At 40.6% G+C, this 23,975-nt stretch overlaps 1 protein-coding gene across 2 annotated transcripts in view; it reads right to left on the bottom strand.

The window, feature by feature from the left end:
- Positions 1-23,975, bottom strand: part of ACSS3 (acyl-CoA synthetase short chain family member 3) — a 162,100-nt gene that overhangs the window by 105,183 nt on the left and 32,942 nt on the right. Inside the window, exons 1-2 of one of the 2 annotated variants that reach the window (XM_089652219.1) lie at positions 14,159-14,295; positions 6,359-6,503 (exon numbers count right to left, since the gene is read on the bottom strand). In XM_089652219.1, the coding sequence (XP_089508345.1) occupies positions 6,359-6,481 (123 nt within the window). In that variant the 5' untranslated portion in view covers positions 6,482-6,503; positions 14,159-14,295. Of the gene's footprint in view, positions 1-6,358; positions 6,504-14,158; positions 14,296-23,975 lie in introns of those variants that run through there. The other variant, XM_089652211.1, reaches the window with a different exon arrangement.

The following is a 23,975-nucleotide window of genomic DNA, read 5'->3' as shown; positions in this document are numbered from 1 at the left end:
TTAGAATAAAAATATTAAAATAAAAGTAACTTAATATGAAAGAATGAACTGCAACCACCACCGGTTACACAGCCATGGTCATATGGTGTCATCATTCCTGAAGGAGCTTGCTTTAGGAGAACATAAGTGGCTTCATGGCTGTGAAGAAGGTACATATATGTAGCACTACCCCCTTAGGAGTTGAATTGTTTTTGGGTTCCCCATGGATCTGGACCCCACTCTGAAAGCCCAACCCCTGCTGACACCACAGTATACTCTTAGCTGAAATAAATCACCATCAGAAAGTGGTGGTACAAGGATTGAAGCAAACTAGTAAGAGGTTTATAGCAAACTTCAATATGTCTTGGTTACACAGCATAAACAGAATTGGAATGTGTAATATCAATTGTTGCTTGTGTTGATTTGAACTTAAGAAAAAGACTACACTTATTACATAATCTTCATTAGTATTAGCAGGCCTGCTTTTCAGAAACTAACCCTGAGGTGGTCTTACAGTCCCCAGTGAGCAACTAGGACTATCAAACAGACTAGCTCACTTTGGGCCCTCAGGACCTGATGGCAAAGACATGGCATTCAATTCTAAGTTGGAGCAATCTTCTAGAGAGCAACTATAGGCATGCTCCCAATCCTGAATCAGCCTTACCAGTCCAACAGCCAAATTAGTTTAGGCAAAGTACTTGTTAAGTAGAAGCTGTTAATAGATCTGCTCAATTTCCAAACAAAAATTATATTATATTATTATAATGGGGTTAATTTGCTAAAACTGTAGAGTGCAAAATCTGGTGCATCTGTGCATGGTAGCCAATCAGCTTCTAAACTTCAGCTTCTTCAAAAACTGGAAGCTGGTTAGTTTCTATGTAGAACTGCACCAGATTTTGCACTCTACAGTTTTAGTAAATCAACCCCAATGTCATGGTAATCAGTTTGTTTATTTTAAAAATGGAAATGTCCTAATGTTGAGCTACCCCTTAAAGCGGAGTTCCAACCAAAAGGGGAAGTTCCTCTTTAAAGATTCGTCCCCCGCTCCCCATTAAGGATTGGCACCTTTGGGGACTGAAAGTGACAGGTACCCGCTCCCACTTCCGCTGCAATCGCCTGGGCAGACGGAAGTGGAAGTTGTCCTCCTACCCTCCCTTCCCGTAGTCTTGTGGGACACATGACCGGTCCCAGAAGATGATGGGGCCATTCAGGAAGCGCAGCGCTACTTGTACTTGCGCAATGGGCACCTGGCTGTGCAGCCACAAGCTGTCACAGCCGGGTGCCCACACTGAAGATGCCGGCACCTGGAATACAGGATGGCTGGTAAAATGGGCTGCAGCGAGAGCACCTCAGGATCGTGGGGCAGGTGAGTGGCTGTTTTTTAAAAGTCAGCAGCTACAGTTTTTGTAGCTGCTGACTTATTTTTTTACAGTGTGAGCGGAACTCTGTTTTAAGGTACAAGGCATCTCTAGGGCACAATCTGTGACAACAACATTGTGGTGAGTTGCTGAAGGCATCAGGCTTTACCTGGGTGTTGTCCTCCATTTTGTGTATGTTTGGTTATATTTCCCGGATGACCGATCAAACTGGCAAAAAATGTGATAATACACATTATATAATCTACAACAAAAACTACTGCGGATAACTACAATGTAGTTAATAGGATCATGGAAGAAATTAAGGGTGCACCAACTGTGGTTTAAAAATATAAATCTATTCAAGTAGATATATTCTCTTTCAGAATAGGCCAACCCCTCCTCCTACCACTAATCCACTTCTCCCTCCCCCTCCTAGTACAAATACTCTCATCCCCAGCACAAACATATGCTACTGTTGTTTTTTCCAGTGAACAAGCTCTGAACCTTGGCTCTCTCCTTTCTATGGATGCTAGAAAAACTAGAAGTGTGACATGTTATGCTAACAAAAAAGTTTTGTGATTTACCTTACGATGGTTGAAGTTTAGCTCGTGGCCACATGAATATTCATGCCCTTTAAAGTAGAACTATAAGTAAAAACTTTTTTTTTCCATTTTGAATAGAATAAGGGAGGGTTATAAACAGGTTTTTTTCCCATCTGTGCCCCATTGGAATGATTTTCCTTCACTTCCTGCCCCATAGCCAAAACAAGAAGTGAGAAATTCCCTGCAAATTAATTCTTTGGGGACCCCCCAGGTCACCAGAAGTAATGTTCCCATTAGAAAGGTTCCCCTCCATTACTTCTTTGAGGACAACCCAAAATTGGGGGTTTCTTTTATTTACACTTTCAATACTAATGGTAAACAGGAAAAAAAAAAAAGAAATTTCCCTAGCGGGGGCACAGACTGATATTAATTCCTAACAGGTGTCCTAATCTCTCTCCACTTTATCGAACATTGAAAACAGTTTTGCCTTTAGTTATACTTTAAATACAATGAGCAGCCTTGCCTAAAAAAAGTAAGCTACAAACCCGGGGTCAGTGGGGGCCCCATGAGATGCCCCTGGTACCTTTTTCATAGGCTTTTTGGGTTTGGGCAAGGACACAGGGGCCCCATGATCCCCTATTGCCCAGGGACCCCATGAGTTGTCAGTCCGCCCCTGGTTACAATTGTTTAACAGTTTTCCTAATATTTTTATAGCGTACAGCACAAACAGTTATCAAGAGATATGGGACACATTTGGCTAGAACAACTTGCATAGAATGTTATCGGATAAATTCAACTTTTTACAAAAAATAAATAAAAATATATAAAATAATGCACAATTTTTGCAGTTTAAAAAATGTGCATTTATTATTTTTTGTTTCTGGGGCCTCTAAAGCATTGCACCAGCGATCAGCAGATTGCTGGTGCCATGTGGGTCTCCTGCAGATCTGTCAGTATATCTGTCTGCCCATATGGGATGTATAAGCAAGCAGATTTACTGACCGGAAGAAACCATGAAATACCACAGTGCTCCACAATGCTGTGGTAGTTCATTGAGAACTACAATCCTACAGCGGCAAAGGCTGCCAGGACTTGCAGTTCATTCACCGTGAATGAATGAAGCAGAGTTTTTTTTTTTTAAATTATGACAGCTAGCGGGGAGGAAAAGATCCCCTGCTAGCTGTCACAATGGGGAGTGGGGAGGAGTCGGAGCCAGTCCATTCATAACAGCCTACATCCTGAATAAGAGTGTAAAGTGTAGCACTCCCCCTTAGGGGTTGCTGATGAATTTGGGTCCCCCTACAGTCCCGCACAGCCTGGCAATCTGCATTCTCCACACAAGCTTGCATCAGAGTCAGAAACTAGTTCTTGAGCTTTTGTTTTTTTGTTTATTGAGGGGATTTAGAACTGGGATAGGGTAAAGGGAGAACAGGATGCCCACAACCAATAATTGAGTACAAACTTCCTGGAACTATTCACAAGCTTCTCTTCTGCAACACAACCTGTCCTGGAGAGCTAGCCAGCATCTCCTTGATGTGCCACCCCAGACCCCAAATGAAATGCTCCTCTTCACCCAGCAATCTGGAGGTTCTCCTGAGCATCAATCTGAAGTGGCTCCTGTTCCTTTAAATAGGTAAACAGTCACTAGTAGGGGGATAATCTGGTTTCCCACCAGAGTGTTCCTTCCCCTATCTGCTCAGGGGGTGCAGGTGTAACCTCTCAGATCCTCTCCTGTACCACTTGCGGGCTGGCTGCTGCTACCAGGCCTATCAGCTGGGCTGCTCCTTCCCTGCCATATAGGTGGTCCTCGCTCAGGGGCCCAGGGAGCTCCTAGTTTCCCGCTTTTGCAACTCCAGGCTTGCAGGCAGTCCCCATCTCACTAGGCCTCCTGGCAGCCTTCTTCCTTTAGCCTCACATCTTCCTCCAACTCTCTGCACCTCTCCCACCACACTCCTCCTACTGAGCAGACTCCAACACGTTTAAGGGAGTCCCAGCCTCTTGCCAAGCCTTCTGTTGGGGATTGGGCAAGGTCCCTCAAGAGAGCAGCCAGCCAATCCTCAAATCCACCTACTGCCTCCAAGGCCTTCCTCTGAAAGCCTCAGAGCAGGGGGAAATTCCAGAGGGGCTGACCTGCAAAACCTCTCAGCCCTGACCACAATTTGACCCCTCTGGCTATTTAACCAGCTTCTGTCTAACCATTAGGATCTAGCTCCCCCTAGCTAAACTAGGAGGGTGCTACACATGTAACATGTTACGAAAGGTGGACTTATCCTTTAAAGGTAAATGAGCATTTGTAATGCTTTTAAGTTCTGTATAGGTTTTCTCTTCTATGTAATGTTATTGTCCCACTGCAGGCAAAATCTATCTTCAGTAGTCTGTTTGACAGATACTGTATACACCATCACATAAGGTTAGCCCTATTTATTTTGTACCAGCAGAATTCTGCTGTTATCCTGCCTAAAAGTTATCCTTTGCAGGCTTTATCTTTGCAATGTCCTGCTCAGGGGACTGGACACTTGCAGCTGCTGTTCGGTGAGCAGAGTGGCTAGTCCATCTATGGACAGCAAACTGCACGGAGGGCAATGTTGCCCCAAAGTAATATTCCAGGCAGGTGGTGGTGTGTTGTTTTCCTTCCATAGATGGAACGGGGGTGTCGAAGCAGAATGTTGGACAGAGAAGGAAGGACTGGGTTCCATACGGCAAAGGGCACTGATGTGCAGAAAAATGCTCATAGAGGAAGAAGACAGCTTCAGACACAGTTAGGTGAGAGGAAGTAGAGACAATAAATGAGCAGCGATCTTAGAGATCCATGGACAGGAGGGGAAGGATCTAGCCCTGGCACCAAGAGCTGAAAACTAGGAGGAAATGACGAGCAGTGCAACTGACTACCCTCCCACATTGACCACGGAGAGCAAACAAGCTGCTATTATAAGAATATGTTGTTCTATTAACCTGAAGGGACATCCATTTGGTGCTTTTGTCTACACAATTGTAGGTGCTACATAGGCCTATAGGTTTCCTCACTCCACAGGGAGTGTGCATGACCGGTGGGGAACTAACAGAGGAGGGCTATTACATTATGCATTAAGGTTTTTGTCTCCACTCCTTCCTTTTGCCTTTTCTAAGGGGAATCCTTTTGTGCGTTATTAGTCCTCCTCCTAGGGGGAGACCGTGTGTATTTGGCGGTCCCCAGGCTCCTGATCCCAATATTGGTGTTAGTACAATAAAGTTTCACAGAACCTAAAGAAGTGCGGTATTTGAGACCCATGAAATGCGTTGTAACAAAATTATTCAATTTACCCCTGCCAGAGACATTCTGAACTTTTGTACTATTGAGTTCCAGCAATAACAAAGGGAGTCAAGTGGTATTGAGTAGGGTGGGTAGAATAATGATACGCCATGAAAAATATTAGTAGAATTTCTATGCACTATATATCTGAATTTAACCACTTCGCCTCTTATACCTGTTCACCCCTTATGGACCAGAGCCATTTTTTTAATTCTCTGCTATGGACCGGTTTATTAGGTGATAACGTCATTATTACTTAAGATAAAAACGTAATACATATATTGTTTGACAGCTCCAGCTTGTGTACTCGGCAATGCCGCTTCGATTAATCAGAGTTGAATTGCCCATTACTGCGACAGGGGAGGTCCTGGAAGCAGGGCAGAAAGACTGGAAGTATTGCATATGCCCTGTGTACAATGATGCCATTTTTTGGGGAGGGTCTAATAAGTTCAGAGTCTGCAACTGGATATAAAAAAGAAGCTATGTTGGACAAAGTACGCCACGTTTTAGTGTTTTATGAATGGAATAAACTGATGGAATTTTAACTATATTGTATATGCACTGTATTATTAGGCACCTTTAAAAAGTACCATGTTTGAGGAATTCAATCTTATTCATTTGTAATTTTAGATGGTGCCTACCCAGGCAACATACATATAAGATATGTTCATTTTGTTTTCTGCATGTGACATTGCATGATAAAAAAAAAAAATCCTAGTAGGGGACCAACAGGAAAGATTGAGAGTTATTTTTAAAGTTATCTCAAAGTGGGGTTTGACTCGGAGGCTCTGGAGATATATTTACCATAAATAACCCTGTCTGTACTGTGCTGGCAGATCCCATTATCAGTTATAAAAGAGTTACAAATCTCAAGACTTGGGTAGCATATGGCATGTTAATGCACTTTACTTCAGTTTGTCCATCTAATTACACTTTGAAATTGTTCAGAATAGCTTGCAGCCCTATTTATAAACCTGCTCCAAAGATACAACTAGAAAAGGTAAAAAATAATAAAAAATATATTTGAAAGTATGCTGTGTGAATGGAACAAAAACATATAGTGGAGGGAGGGGGATGTTCAAATTTGACTGTAAAAGTGGAATTGCATTTTAATAGCATTTTAAGACAAACAATAAAACAGATGAAGGAAAGATGAAAACGTTAATACAATATCTGCTGAAATCACTTACCTGTTCATACACTTCTTTGTATGTAATATTGTGCTTGGTGTCAGTAACTGGACTGTCATGTATAACAGCAGTTTGATCTCCTCGTCCATCTTCTATGTGACGATCAAGAGCATTGTAACACATGTTAAGTTCCCCTCCAGTAAACCTATAATAGAACAAAAAGAATAAAACAAATGATTAAATGGTGTTAAGTTATATGAAAGGTACATTTTAAGTCAAAACTCCAGTTTCCACTTTTTTCCCAATAAACTGCTCAGCACAAACGATAATAAAAAATGTAGCTTTTTCCACAACACTCAACTTCAGTTTGGCACTGTCCCCTCCAGAAACTCCTCAAGTAGATGGCGCTTCTCTTCCAGGTTGAATGACACATGGACAGATTGTTCATAAACACTACTGCAGAATAACTATTGGGTGGCTAGTGTGACCGTTAATGCCTATGAACCCAAATGTCCTTGGACATTTTTCAATAGATTAGGAAAGGGTTAAAACCCCTACCTGTTTATTTTTGTGGTCTGTGTAACATTGGGGAAATTTCTGTAACCTTATAAAACATAAGGTCTAAGTCCATCTGGTTTTTCCTGCAATGGGTGCTGGCTGGGCAGGAGTCCATCTAACTCCTCATATACTGTGGATATGCATAGAGAAATGTCCCAAACACCACAGATTTAAATCCATTAGTAAACAGTTGAAAACCATGGATGAAGCTGGCTGAGGCTGCTTTCACCTGTTTACTGATGGCTTTGCTAGGTGTGCAGTGCTTGGGAACTTTCTCTATGCATATCCATAGGGGAGATTTCTGTTCACTTCCAGTTACAGAGGTGCAACAGGATATAAAGGATGGCTACAGCATAGTTGTGTAATCCTGGGACGATGTCCATGGACGTCATTCCAGGACGCGCACCCCCAGCGGCGCGCACCTGGCCCCGCATGTGATTGCTCTGTCTAATGGACACAGCTGATCATGTGGTATGGTAATTGGCCAAATTACGGCAGCCTTTTACCACATGATCAGCTCTGTCCAATGACACAGCGATCACCAGGTAAATACAGTTGCCGGTTATCGGCTGCACTTTCCTCACGCTGTCAGTACTGCCAAGAACAGGCAATTGCCAGCGAAGGGATCAGTGCCCTGATGATCAGTCCCCAGCAGTGCCTCCCACCTGTGCCACCCGCCTGTGCCCAGCAGTGCCGCCCACCTGTACCCAGTGCCACCCACCTGTGCCCTGCAGTGCCACCCACCTGTGCCACTCAGCAGTGCCATGCACCTATGCCACTCAGCAGTGCCACGCACCTGTGCCCTGCAGTGCTTCCCATCAGTGCTGCCCATCAGTGCCACCTAACAGTGCCCATCAGTGCTACCTATCAATGCCACCTCATCAGTGCCCATCAGTGCTGCCTATCAGTGCAGCCTCATCAACATACAGCAGTGAAGGAGAAAAATTACCTGTTGCAAAATTGTGTAATAGATACAAAGAAAAACTTTTTTTTTTGAATTTTTTTGCTATTTTTTGTTTATAGCTCAAAAAATAAAAACACCCAGCAGCAAGTACCTACCACCAAAAGAAAGCTCTATTTCTGTAAAAAAATATATACAAATTTCATATGGGTACAATGTTGCATGACCGCGCAATTATCATTCAAAGTGCAACAGTGCTGAAAGCTGAAAATTGGCCTGGGCAGGAAGGGGGTATAAGTGCCAGGTAGGCAAGTGGTTAAAGCAGTGGTTCCCTATCTCAGTCCTTAAGTACCCCTGACAGGTAATGTTTTCACCTTGAAAAGAGGATTTACATCAATGTCATTGGCTTGGTATTTATGAGATCCATTTTATCAAAAGAAAATTCCCAAAATTTCAGGGGGGACTGGAAGACTGAAACTGGGAATCATTGTTTTTATAGTGTTTGGTATGTTGTATCTAAATAATTCTTTTTGAGACAATACATTTTTAATGGTTTTTGTGAAATAAAAACCAGTACAGGAAAATGGTGCATATCGTTGATTGCATGTCAACATACAAACAATATGCAAGTTAGATAGGTATCATGTTCTAAATTATTTTTGAATAATTGTTAGTGCATAGATCTTTCATTTGACTTTTCTTAACTGATATAACATTTTAATTATAGAAACAAATGTTTAGTCCAGAGTGCTTCCATGATTCTGTGTTCACAGAGTAATCTGTTTTTTTTTTCCCTAATAAGATAGCCCAGCATCAGCTGCTCAATTGCGTTTCTCTCATTCATAGTTTAAACAAAGATAAAAATTAAAACAAGGAGATAGGCCAGTCTGCTTTGTCATTCAGCTGTTTATCTTGAAAAAAGTAGCAAACAACTGAACAGGAGACATACAGTACCGCTCCTATCCATAGATAAAATAGAAAATAGTCATATGCAGTATTCTATGCATACCAGGCTACAGAAGATATTAACATTTTTAACCTTTGGCCATTTCAACTTGTATTAAAAATATTTGATATAGATATAAAATGATATCAGTCTTTATCAAATATTATGCTCTGTTGAGATGCAAAAAAAGGTTAGTATCTTAGCCTGCAGGAATCTAAAATAGGAATGAGTATTGATTATTCATTTGTTATGAATATATTAAACATCACAAGAGAATCATCAGGCAGAAGATAAAAGTAAAACACGAAGATAGCATGCCCTATATCCTTCAGAGTTAACTGAATATGTATTGAAGAAACAGTTTTTCTTTTTGATGAAAGGGTTTGGGAAGGCAAATACTTTCCAAAGCCCATAGTCCCCATGCACGGATATTTTAGTTAATAATAATGACCAATTAGAGACTGTCAGGGAAGAATTTAGTTTGTATAATGAACTGGAATACAAATGTATTACTTTAGTATATTTCCAACATAATAATTTAGTTTATAAACATTACTTAGACTTTAAATGCACAATACCAAGTAAATGGACCACCCAAAGAACCAATATGAGCTACTAAAAGTCAAACTCTGCTCAAAACATGAACCCTCTCCAACCCATCCTGCATGTTTTTATTTCTTCTTCTTAACCACTTCCTGACCGCCCTATAGTAGAACTACTGCTACATGGCGGCAGGGCTGCGCACATTTACATACATACTGCATATATATATACTGTATATATATACACACACATACACACACTGCACATATATATATATATATATATATATATATATATATATATATATATATATACACATATACATACACATACATACACACACACACACACACGTGATTTTGCATGTATTTCTGGGTAGGGGGCACATGCATGCCCTACCTGCGCTGCCAGCTGCCGGTGGCTTCACTGGGTCCTGGCCGGTTATTCCAGCATCCCGTGATCGCTAAGTATCATTGATGGGGGGGGGAGGTCTGTATGTAAATAATACAGATCTCTCCCCTGTCAGCTCCAGCATGCTGCCTTGTATTGCTCTGCATAGCAGAGCAATACAAAACAGTGTGCTTACACAGTAACGCGCAGCACACACTGAAAAACAGCACACAGCTAACCCTTTGATCACCCCAGATGTTAACCCCTTCCTGCCCAGTGCCATTAGTACAGTATCAGTGTTTTTTTATTATCACTAATTACTGTATTGGTGTCACTGGTGATGTCAGTGACATCAAGTCAGTTCCCCACCAGTGTCAGAATTCCCACCGCAGTCCCACTATAAGTCGCTGATCGCCGCCATTACTAATAATAAAAAACAAATAAAATTCCAGTATATATACCGCGATTTGTAGATGCTATAACTAACGTAAACCAATTAATTTACATGTATTGGGGTTTTTTAGCAAAGACATGTAGCATAATACATTTTGGCCTGAATTTATGATAAAATTTGATTTATTTTTTTTACTGGATGTTTTATAGCAAGTAAAAAAAAAATTATATATATATATATATATATATATATATATATATATATATATATATATATATATATATATATATACACACACACACACACACACACACACACACACACACACACACACATATATATATACATATACATACATATATATATATATACATATATATATATATATATATATACACACACACACACATATATATATATATATACAATCAGGTCCATAAATATTGGGACATCGACACAATTCTAACATTTTTGGCTCTATACACCACCACAATGGATTTGAAATGAAACGAACAAGATGTGCTTTAACTGCAGACTATCAGCTTTAATTTGAGGGTATTTACATCCAAAGCAGGTGAACGGTGTAGGAATTACAACAGTTTGCATATGTGCCTCCCACTTATTAAGGGACCAAAAGTAATGGGACAGAATAATAATCATAAATCAAACTTTCACTTTTTAATACTTGGTTGCAAATCCTTTGCAGTCAATTACAGCCTGAAGTCTGGAACGCATAGACATCACTAGACGCTGGGTTTCATCCCTGGTGATGCTCTGCCAGGCCTCTGCAACTGTCTTCAGTTCCTGCTTGTTCTTGGGGCATTTTCTCTTCAGTTTTGTCTTCAGCAAGTGAAATGCATGCTCAATCGGATTCAGGTCAGGTGATTGACTTGGCCATTGCATAACATTCCACTTCTTTCCCTTAAAAAACTCTTTGGTTGCTTTTGCAGTGTGCTTTGGGTCATTGTCCATCTGCACTGTGAAGCGGCGTCCAATGAGTTGTGAAGCATTTGGCTGAATATGAGCAGATATTGCCCGAAACACTTCAGAATTCATCCTGCTGCTTTTGTCAGCAGTCACATCATCAGTAAATACAAGAGAACCAGTTCCATTGGCAGCCATACATGCCCACACCATGACACTACCACCACCATGCTTCACTGATGAGGTGGTATGCTTAGGATCATGAGCAGTTCCTTTCCTTCTCCATACTCTTCTCTTCCCATCACTCTGGTACAAGTTGATCTTGGTCTCATCTGTCCATAGGATGTTGTTCCAGAACAGTGAAGGCTTTTTCAGATGTCGTTTGGCAAACTCTAATCTGGCCTTCCTGTTTTTGAGGCTCACCAATGGTTTACATCTTGTGGTGAATCTTCTGTATTCACTCTGGTGAAGTCTTCTCTTGATTGTTGACTTTGACACACATACACCTACCTCCTGGAGAGTGTTCTTGATCTGGCCAACTGTTGTGAAGGGTGCTTTCTTCACCAGGGAAACAATTTTTCGGTCATCCACCACAGTTGTTTTCCATGGTCTTCCGGGTCTTTTGGTGTTGCTGAGCTCACCGGTGCGTTCCTTCTTTTTAAGAATGTTCCAAACAGTTTCTTTGGCCACGCCTAATGTTTTTGCTATCTCTCTGATGGGTTTGTTTTGTTTTTTCAGCCTAATGATGGCTTCACTGATAGTGACAGCTCTTTGGATCTCATCTTGAGAGTTGACAACAACAGATTCCAAATGCAAATAGCACACTTGAAATTAACTCTGGACTTTTTATCTGCTCATTGTAATTGGGATAATGAGGGAATAACACACCCCTGGCTATGGAACAGCTGAGAAGCCAATTGTCCCATTACTTTTGGTCCCTTAGCAAGTGGGAGGCACATATGCAAACTGTTGTAATTCCTACACCGGTCACCTGATTTCGATGTAAATACCCTTTCAATTAAAGCTGACAGTCTGCAGTTAAAGCACATCTTGTTCGTTTCATTTCAAATCCATTGTGGTGGTGTATAGAGCCAAAAATGTTAAATTGTGTCCGTGTCCCAATATTTATGGACCTGACTGTATATATATATATATATATATATATATATATATATATATATATATATACACATACATACATACATACATACATACATACATACACACACACACACACACACACACACACATACATTATATATATATATATATATATATATATATATATATATATGTATGTGTGTGTGTGTGTGTGTGTGTGTGTATGTATGTATGTATGTATGTATGTATGTATGTGTATATATATATATATATATATATATACATACACACACACACACACACACACACACACACACACACATACACACATACACACTATATATATATATATATATATATATATATATATATATATATATATATATATGACACACACACATATACTGCATTTTCAAAATTGTTGGTCTTTTTTGTTTATAGTGCAAAAATTAAAAGAAGCACAGGTGATCAAATACCACCAACAGAAAGCTCCATTTGTGGGAAAAAGGTTATAAATTTAATTTGGGTGCAGCATTGCATGACCGCGCAATTCTTAGTTAAAAGTAATGCAGAACATTAAATGGCCTGGTCAGGAAGGAGGGAAAATCCTCTGCAGGGCAAGTGGTTAAAGAGGAATTGAACGTAAAGAAAAAATTCAAAAATGCAAACAAGCAGGCTCCTTATTGCAGAAGAGAAAAGCAATGTTTATTCTACAATAAAGATAAATGTATCTGTCTATTTGCAGTCCTCTGCAGAATGTACTCATATATTCTATGTATATTTCCAGCACAGTGCCAGGATGGACGAATACACACATGTGCAGGAGCCAAGCCATTCTGCACTGGCCAATCAAGACAGCCAAAAACTGGCACTTGGAAGAAGCTGCAGAGACGATGCCATTGAGGGCCTTGAGGGTGTTGGAGCTTAGGCGAGCATTTGAGCCTTTAGATCCACTTTAAAACTTTTTGCACACTGGGTGTTTAGCCCTTGTACATGAAATTCCAGTGTTTTCATGTGGGCAAAAGTCTGGGCTGTTAGAAATCACAGGGCCTCTTACAGCCTACATGGTACAGTCCCCCACCCCCTGAAAGTATAAAAAATAAATTGGTAAAAATACACTAAAATCATGAGCAAACACTAACACAGCTTACACAATTCCTGCTAAATCTAAGAGATAAAACTGTATTGTGTTAATAAAGTTTTGTGTGGGAATGAGGTTTTGTGGCTCATTCACATGGGCATTGTGGCCTGTGCTGGAGCTGTGTGCAGGCAGCCTAAGGTATGCTATATGGACAGAGCAGCTGTACAAACACAGCCGCTGACCTTAACGTGACAGGCGTGTCGGGGCAGATCTATATCCCAAACACAGATGAGGTGTATTCATTGCCACTTACCTACACGTGTCAAATTATGATTTCTGGCTGCTTTTGTACAGCTACTGCATCCCAACAGAGTGACAGGTGGCTCCAGTCACACAAACAAACCAGTCATTCAAACTGTATGGGCTAGAGAACCCATGTGAATAAGCCGTTAAAATCAGTTTTTCTAAAAAGACCCCCGATTCTTCACTTTAGAAACAAAGAAAGGAATTGGGGACATAGATCCCCAGTCATTCCTCTGAACTGCACATGAACAGGAGGCACTCTGTACAGAGGCTCCTTGTTCATTTACAAACTGAAGCATAGTTAACACAGTTTCAGTTATGAATGAACACAGCGAGTTAAATCTCTGATCAATCACTGTGTTTAGTCAGAAAAGGAAGGGTAGGGTAAATTTGACATATTTACCAGTCCCCATTTCTCTCCATCTTGAAACGATTCCCCTGTGCCCCACTTTCAGCTGCTGCAGTAGGAAACTAGCGGGGATCGATTCCAGTAAATTCCTCCTCCCACTGCATTGATCATCTCCTCTTGTCCAGAATTCCCTTCCCCATCTTGCCAGCTGCCCAGAACCCCCTGTTGACCAATGGTACCACCTTATCAGCGGCCCTGGTGGAGAACACAGGCGCACCATTCAGCCCCACTGCCATACTGGCAACATGAAAATGCCAGAGTCCCATGTATAAGGGCTAAATGTCCATTTTATCAACCGAGTTATACTCACCTAAGTTTGCCATCCAAGGCAGGCCCCTGATTATGTCGTCATACCTCTTCTGGGTCCTGAGAGGAAGTCAGTGCTGGATAGCCAATAGGAAGTATCCACATCAGGAAGGCAGTGACATGGACACCTAAAGGAGTCCTTTAAAAAAGGCCAGCAGTTAGAGGGGGCTTCACAAAAGAGCAATATACAAAGTATGTTAACCCACAGCATCCAATTCTCTGCTGTAAGAAACAGCCATCTGCTTACCAGAGCTTACTGCACTTAGCACATCCTCATTGCACTGGTTTATTAAATAACTAAGAAAATAGACTAGCAATGAATACACTTTAAGTTAAGTGAAGGGTTAGAAACCCTGTTAGGTTTTTTTTGCAGTTCTGGTTTTACATAAGTAAGAGGGACAATTGTTCCAATTAAAACAAATACATAACAAGTCTATAAATCACGTCAGTCTAGTTTTGTTTGCAGCTGTTCCCCATAAATAGTTGTTATTTTAGGTGTCCATCCTACTGAAAACTCAAGTTATTGGCTCAATAAAACAAATTTATTTGGCCTAAGTTAAAAAATAACTTCAAGATGTCAAATCACAATACTGCTAAATTGAAATGCCACATCAGAAACATAGCATATAAAAGTTGTTAGTATCTTTCCCGAAAAGTTGATCAAGGTGGCATTCAGAGGACTTCTCTAACAAATGGTAAAGTCCAGAACAAAACGTATAGTGATGCTAACCTGCTGTTCAAACAGGCACATCTTTACAAACACAATGAAAAGGCAGAATACATCTAAAATAAATTAAAAGACATTTTTGTCCAGGAAAACTGCTGTTTAATCAGCACCATGTGCAAGTACCCTAAAAAGTGTGACCCTAAAAAAAAAAAGCTGATGTTTGGCTTCAATTTGTCAGTGTATCTAAATCTGCTACATCTAATACTCCCCTCCCCCCAGACTGAATGCTTCTGCCCCCTGTGCTCATCTAGAGTGGAGACACTAATATAAGAGCTGTATTACTGGCCAAACTACCAGGTGAAAACAGAGGGGAAAAAACTTGAAAAAAAAAAGCAAACTGGTGCAGCCACCACATCTAGTGATTGGTGAGCTGTAATAGATTACATTTTTGGTTTTGGGTTTAAAATTGAACATTAAGACACAAGATTCATTAAAACCCCCAAAGATAATTCTTTCTGAAAGCAGAGACCCTGCAGAATAACATTTTGTTAATTCCAATTTTTTAGACTACATATTAGTTCAAAGGTTTATCAGGCACACATTTTCAGTAACAATTCACTAAAGTTAATTTTGGTAGACATGTGGGCTCGTTCCGTTCTGAATCGAAATTCACACAAAGTTTTTCTTATTTGGAGATTTGGATATATCTGAATTAGAATAGTAGCGAATTTAAACAAATCCAAAATAAAACAAAAATTTGTACGAAATTCAAATTGAATTTGAATACGAAATTGAATTAAAAACAAGAATAGAAAAGAAAATAATAGAATAGAAAAGAAATAGAATAGAATAAAAAAAAACATTGCCGCCTTCCAAAACTCGAATTTCAAAAAGAATAGAACAGACTAGAATAGAATGAAACAGAATAAAAGAATAGAATAAAATAGAATAGAAAATAAAGGAATAGAAAAGAATAGAACAGAAAAAAACAATAGAATAGAATAAAATAGAAAGAATATAACAGTCTTCTGAAATTCTAATTTCAAATAGAACAAATTCGAATAGAATAGAAAAGAATAAAATAGAAAAGAATAGAAAAAACAATACAGAACACAATAGAAATAATATAACCATCTTCCAAAATTTTAATTCAATACTTTTCAATCCACCAAACTAAATTCAATTTGACCTAATTTGGAAAATTTACTTCGAAAACGAGTAAACGAATTCCAAAAATGAATTAAGCAAATTTAACTAATTTTCCTGTACAAAATTATTTAAATAACCAATCTAAACAAATTCTTTTCATCCTGCACTCATTTAAATTTTAGTGCACACAAAATGCAATATATTATCAATTTTTTTGAATTGGGTTGTGCAGTAAACTTGCCTTGAAAGTCTTAATATTGGGCATGCCTGTGAAATGTTGACAAATTTCATTACCCAAAATTGTTAATAGTCAATGCTTTAAAAACTCTTACAGGTCATCAGTTTCGAGTTAACCTTGAGATATGGCCCTAGAATTATTGCTCTCACTCTGGCATCCACAGTGATATGTGTAGCGCTTCCTCCCGGTGATGCCGCTGGTGTTTGGGTCCCCTAATTGAATGACAATGACCCTTCTGCCAATGCCGATACCTCTGACACACCAAGGCTAAAAGGGAGATATTTATTTGTACAACACCCCCAGTAAATCAATAAGCAAAATGGCATTAACATTGAACAGCAAGAACAAGAACAGGCACCAATTTTGTATAACATCATAAATAACTGGAGTACCAAACAGGGACAGACTGACAACTCATGGGGCCCCCTGGCAAAAGGGGATCATGGTGCCCCTGTGTCCTTGCCCAAACTCAAAAAATCCTATGAAAAAGGTACCAGGGGCATCTCATGGGGCCCCCTACTGACCCTGGGCCCTCAGGCAGTGCCCGAGTTTCCAAATGGTCAGTCCGCCCCTGGTACCAAACATCTCTGCTCCTGAACCCTAAAACCATGGAGGTCCTAGCTAAGGGGCGATACAGGCAATTAAAGTTCTTCAGTCTCTCCAAACCTTTCCCTCTGACCAGCGTATTGGTAACACAGGCCAGCACACATTTTGGTTCATCAACTGTTAGATCTGTTCCTGGGTATATTTGACCTGCTAATTCCAAAAATGGCACCAATTTTTCACCACCAGCTCTAGCTTTTAAGATGCAGTGTAAATGCCATACAGCACTCTGGTTGCCATCAAAAATCTAAATATTTTAATGTAGTGTTTTATTGAATCTCCTTGTAGCATGAAAAAAAGCGCACACAAAAAAAAAAAAAAAAAGTAGCCACAACCTCTATTGTGCTCAATCTGCAAAAATGAAAGGATATGAATGGAAATATACACACATCTCCTATATGATCATAACGATAATACAGTTAATAACTTACACTTTAGAGTCCAATGTTCCGATGTAAAATTACAGTTGCAAGTAGGTAAACACTCCCACTATATCTACTAACTTTCAACGTTATCTAAGAAACTTGAGCTGATGCAGTCTAGCCAATGCAATGTTTTGAGTCAGCACCTCAAATAACAAAAACAGGTCTAAAAAAACAAGACACCAAGAAAATATATATATTTTTGGAGGCTGTTTAATTATTGGAAGGGCTCACATTTGAGTGGATCCCATAATATCATGCATAAGTACACAAACTGTATCCTAAAAATAGGTAGATACTGTCCCTTTAAGATGTGTGCAACAAAGTTGAGGCCAATAGCGTCTCGGCAACAAAAGATCTGTTAGTACGCCTCCTCCTGCTCTCTGCCTGGAATTGGTGATGTGGTCTGCAACTCAGGACTCGGTGAGGACAATCTGCTAAGAAACTGATGTCAGCGGCGACTCAGGACCTGAAAGTGGTGACCTCTAGGTAAACATGGCAGCAGAGCCTCTCTCTCTCTCCAGTGTCCGCAGTGAACATTAAGGCAGGCAACTTTCCAAGACAGCAACTCTCTCTAGTTATCAATTCTTAGCTCCCCATGAAACTGACCCCAACCCTGAGCTTTCTTCTCTCCCTATTTTGCCATTGCAGCTCTCTGGTCCCCCTGGACTTGTAGTCCTGTTGCATCCTTGGTTTAAAAGGGAGAGGTCTATTGGGGACTGCATTTCGCACAGCCCTGGGTACTTCTTGCCATCAAAATTCCCCCGTATGTGACAGCATATTTTTAGTGAAAAGTTCTCTTTAATAAGACATCAGGGCTCTGCTGCTCACCACTGAAGCTAAAGGAGCACAGATTGTGCTTGTAAAAGCAAAAGGTTTTTTTTTTCACCTTACCGCATTCTCTGCATTAAGGAAAAAACCTTTCAATAGTAGATTCCCCCGCAATACTTTGCCGTACCTGATCTCGATCCAGTGCACTTGGCTGAAAGCAGTGGGAGCCATTGGCTTTTGCTGCCGTCAGTAAAAACCTAAGAGCAGAGAGAGCGGGGAGCTGAATATACATACACAGCTCGACTCAGGACTGAGCCAGCATGAGCGCCCCCCTCATAGCAAGTTGCTTGCTGTGGGGGCAGTCTGAAGGGAAAATGAGCCCAGAGAGCCGGTGGGGGACCCCAGAAAAAAAAGTTTGGGGTCACCCTATGAAAAACCATTGTTTTGCATAGAGCAGGTAAGTATACAGTGTTTGTTATTTAAAAAAAAAAAATTATATCTTCCCTGGGAACAGTGGTTGAGAAACCAGAAGTAACACAATACACACTGCTTCCGGGTTTATACTAGCTAAAAGGAGATCTGTGAATGGATGTTTATTGGTCTGTCTCCCCTCTACCTGACAACCCCCACTGTGCAGTTCCTGGGGGTGTCTTGGGCTCTGCTATCCCACTTGGAAGAGGAGCTTCACTTTTCATTCATCTGCCCATCCCCCACTCATAGAGCACTTTTCATTGCTGGAAGCTATAGTACTGCTTTTATGAATGGAAAAGGTGGGTGAAAGGGGCAGGTACAGTCAAATGATGTGGGGGTATTGGGGGCAGAGGACCGACAATTTTAACTAAAAGAGCAGCCACCAGTAGAAGGTACACATCTCATTGAATATAAGTATCACCCCAAAAAAAAACGAACTAAAACCGTAGATGTTAAACATCTGTATTTCTTCCAAAGCCATCCAAGGGCAGATCCATGATGTTTATTGTCTCTAACATGACATGCAACATGTTTTTTTTCACTTCATTCAATATCATTGTCTGCAGGGCTTGATATTTCTCTGTGGCATCTCTAATACAATCCTAATGATGTCTGTGCTTGTTAAGTCTAATATTGACAGTGTGACATATATGTCCTATTGAGGCCGATCTGCAAGGGCATTGTACTAGTATTGTTTTATATTACAGCTAAATGACTACATGTGGGGAAAAATTGGAGTTTTATTATCTTGCGGGATACTGAAATCACCTTTAATAACATTGCTGCAATTTAAATAATTCTAACACGCGAGGGAGCCCTTCTTGTGTGACTTTCATAATCTTCTTAAAGGATAGCTACCTGAAAGATAATTGGCTCCACTTTCCACAGAAAACACAAACCAGAGCAAGGTTAAAAGCCCCCCCCCCCCACTTTAGCTATGTGTCCTGTCTTCTTACCTGAGAGTTTCCCTTTTGTCTAAACTGGACCCCCTCCCCCCATGAAGTATTGGTGTCAGCTCTAGTGGCATTGTTGGCTGTGCTTCGCATATTTCCTCTGGCCTATGGCAGGAGAACAAGGTAATGCATGTTGCCCACCCTTGGGGCGATTCAGTAAGGTGGGCATGAATCCAAGTTACAGCAACAGAAGCTGATGTACTTCCAAGACTGTAAGTAAGCAGCTTAAACAATGATTTGGCCCTACTCTTCCCAGCCAGTTTACAGATGTCTCCCTGGAGGTAGTTGCTGCCATTTGGCCTCAAGCCTTTTGTCTGCCATGTGCTTGGCCATGTTACACAGCAGCATTTCACTAACCACAAGTAAAGAAGGGCAATATGAAAAAGCTAAAAGGAAAAAGGAAAGATTTTTCTTAGCTACTAGATCATCACTGTCTGAGGTATGCAGGGACAAACTGGATGCCTTTGATGTCATTTTGGTATAGCTGGGCGGCACGTGCCTGTGCCTTTACGGAGAGATGGGCTCCTCCAGGCACACCTGCACCTAACCTATCTCTTGACGTGGGACTGTAGCTTATACATGTATTTGCAAATGTGTGCAAACAAAACCCTCTGTTTTTAATGCAAACTGTTAGACAGAGCCAAATTGGTTGTTTCGCAGGCTAGCTGGTAAGTGTTGCTAGGAAATCCTTTGTTTGTATGCGATGTGCATTGCCCTTCCATTAGCACCCTTCTGTTAAGGCTGGTTATAGGTTGGGATGGTTGCCATTTTTTGTGTAGTTGGCTAATTTGGATGCAGGGATGCACTGGATGCCTTTGCTGTTATTTTGGTATAGCTGGGTGTCACATGCGGTCCCTGTACCTTTAAGGAGGAATGGGCTCCTCCAGGCATACCTGCCCTTAACCTATCCATTGATGCATGTACTCCTACTATGGAGGCTTTGGAAATTTTAGTTAAGTCCACAGTATATAGAGGACGCTTGATATCGGACAAGTATTTGCAAATGTGTGCAAACAAAACCCTCTATTTTTAATGCAAACTGTTAGACAGGGTCAAATTGCTTGTTGGCAGGCTGGCTGGCAAGTGCTGCTGGGAAATCATTTGTTTGCACTGTCTGAGGTATGCCTAGGTCTTTTAGGTGCATTATGGGGGTTGTACTTGGAGGATTTTTGGCTTGTGCTTAGTTTAAAGAAAAACTCCACTTTTGTTGAGAAAAAAAATTCCCTATGGGTGATCTATGTACATTACAAGAATTTTTAACAAACTTTGTTGCCGATTCCTACCTACCTTGTTCTGTAGAAAAAGCTGTGTGTTCTACTATGTCCTTCGAAGGCTGGTTCCTAAATGGAAGTGTACAAGGGGTGACAATTTAATGCCTGGAATGCCTGCGGCGTAGGTCTATGGTGGTAAGTCACACAGCCATTTGCACTCGAGTTTGTTCTGACATGTTCTAACTTGCATTTGCCTGGATCACAGACTGATTCAGTCTTTATGGAATAATAGAAGAAATAACATGTGTGTTGTGCTGTTGGTGGAAAATGAGTGACAGGAATCTGGAGCAGCGGATTAAAATCACATTTTGTTTGAAAATTTGCAAAAGTGTTAGCTCTGTTAAATTAGGCTTATGGTGAACAATCCTTGAAGATATCAAGTTTTTTTTAAATGGCATAGGTGATTTAAGAAGGTGCAGGTAAACAAAGAATTCACCTCATCCAAAAAAAGCATGCATGTCTCGTCCATGTCTCAGTTCAAAACCTTTGCTGGTGTGTTTTTTTTGCTCACAAGGGGAAAATTCACTAAGAGTTCATAGAAAATGGTACAACAGTCAACCAACATTGTAACTTGGAAATTCTAAAAAGGTTGTGGGAATCTGTTCAGAGAGAACGACCAGAAATCTGACCTGACAAGTGGATTCTCCACCATGCCACTGCTCCTGCACATGATGCATTAAGTGTTTGCAAGTTCCTGGTCTGGAAATCCATTTTGAAACTTGCCCAACCACCTTAATCCCCTGACTTGGCACCCTGCGACTCTTTGCGGTTTCCAAAATTTGAAAAATGCCTTAGAAGGACTCGGATTTGATGACTTTCCGGACATCCAGCACATTGGGACAAAGATACTGCGAGCTAACATTTGTATTTTACAGTCCATTCCAGGAATTAAATTAAACTATCACACATTGTATATGTTCAATTTAATAAGCAGATGCACTTGCAGTCTCCAGCTGATGCACTTGCATTCTCCAATGAGGAAAATTGCAGTGTCTGCATCCCTTTGTGGATGATGAACTCTTTGGGAGCATGTAACAAAAAAAAATAATTTTTTATTGCAGAGGAAGTCTAAAATCTAACTTTTATCTTCGTGCAAGCTTCTGTAAAAATCAATGAGCCAATCACAAACAGGAGAAGAACATTCCTGGGGATGTTCCGTATACCAACTGTGTACAAAAGGCCTTTAGGTTGCTATATAGCATTGAATATTAAAGAAAATTGCAATGCTGCAAAAGAAAAAGTAGTTTGTAATAACATTATACTACAATATATGTAGCAACTACATATGTTATATATATTTTTTTAATTTGCAGTATTTTTTCCCACAAAAGTGGAAGTTACCCTTTAACCATGCATATCACTCCTGTTTAGACTAACTTGGTGGATAAAGTTGTTAAGCCTAAATAGGAGAGTGGTGCGTGAATTTCACAAGAGGAAGATGCTACCGAGGTACTAAAAAAAAAAAAAAACAACAGACTCTGCAGGGGCACACAGAAAACAATTGTATTCTTTGTGCCTTATTTTCATTAGAATGCAGTTGGCAGGTGCTGTATGGTGCACTGCAAATTCTGCAGCATGCCTACATTTGCCACATTGAAGGTCTGTCAGTGCGTTTGAAAGGAATGTTACTTTGTCAAGAAAAGAAAAAGGAAACTCGTGTCTTATGCACCACACCCTGAAGAGAACGGAGCATTTTCTTGTACAGTTAGTATGAATGAGCCCCATAAGAAACTAGCAATTATACTGAAAAGATACATTTTATAAACATTTTAGAATTTCTTTATTTCAGTGATTTTAAACTACTTTTTTGGCCACCTGTATGTATGCAAAAAAATTACATGAACAAGGGCTGGATCAGTTAGAAAGGGGGTTCAGTTAAAAAGTCAGGGGGCATAATGTCAACACTGCGTGTGAGTCACTGACAGTCTGTCACAAAGTCTCACAACCTAGGAAACACTATTATGTATTAGGTTTTCATTAGATTAGGATTATTAAAAAAAACTTGTCCCCCCTTATATGTCCCTATCAGAGTCCCACTTTATGTCATGACTACTCATCAGAGTTCCCCTTTATATCAGGTTCCCATCTGAGTGCGCCGTTACATCAGGTGTCCTCATCAGAGTGCCCCCTTACATCAGGTGTCACCATCAGAGTGTCCCCTTACATCAGGTGTCCCCATCAGAGTGTCCCCTTACATCAGGTGTCCCCATCAGAGTGTCCCCATCAGAGTGCCCCCTTACATCAGGTGTCCCCATCAGAGTGCCCCCTTACATCAGGTGTCCCCATCAGAGTGCCCCCTTACATCAGGTGTCCCCATCAGAATGCCCCCTCTTACATTGGATGTCCCAAAAGTGCCCCCTGACATCAGGGTCATCATCAGAATCCCCCTTACATCAGTGTTCCTAATAAAGCCCCCTCCCCCCTTACATCAATTGTCTTCACCAGAGTGTGCCTTACATATGGTCAGTTATCCCCATCAGAGTGCCTCCTTACATCAGGGTCCCCATCAGAGTTTAGAACAAGTAGGTGCTACGCCCAGAGATAATCCCCACGGAGGTGGAATGTCAGTGCTTCGGCTCTGTGTGTCTTCCCAGCACAGATGCAACTGAATGATGAGGATCAGTATAGTCAGCACTCATCTTCCTGAATAATAAACTTTATTGAACGAGTAAAATGTGCATAAAAACTCACGCATTTCGGCAATAAGCCTTAGTCATAGCCATCATCAAGGCTTATTGCCGAAACACATAAGAATTTTAGATGCGCATTTTACTCGCTCAATAAAGGTTATTATTCAGGAAGACGAATGCAGGCTATACCAATCCTCCCCATCAGAGTGCCTCTTTACATCAGGTGTCTCCATCAGAGTGCCCCTTACATCAGGGTCTTCATCAGAGTGCCCTCTTACATCATAGTCCCTATTAGAGTGCCCCCTTACATTAGTGTCCCTAATAGAGTCCCCCTTACATCAACTGTCTGTATCAGACTGGCTCATGGATCAGTGGATACATGCTCAGAGATCTGGGGGGGTGGGTACAGCCCTCACCAGCATCCCCTATATCCAGCTCTGTGAACAATCCATAGTAAGGAAGTAATGTACAGTAATTCTTTGTAATTCTCAGCATGTTCTGTATTTTAGACTCTCTACAAAAGGTCTGTAGTCATAGCATAATTTTTCTACAAATGATTTATTAGACAGTCAAATGTTTATAGACCTGGAATGCAGGATCTCTGATCTACTTTCCACAGACTCTTGGCCTCTAGTGAATCAATAGC

Source organism: Staurois parvus, unplaced genomic scaffold, assembly GCF_062004578.1.
Source record: "Staurois parvus isolate SC_StPar_1 unplaced genomic scaffold, SC_StPar_1.0 ptg000025l, whole genome shotgun sequence".
NCBI classification, from domain to species: Eukaryota; Metazoa; Chordata; class Amphibia; order Anura; family Ranidae; genus Staurois; species Staurois parvus.
The sequence above is the reverse complement of the archived record's forward strand: the minus strand, read 5'-3'. Positions and strand labels throughout refer to the sequence as shown.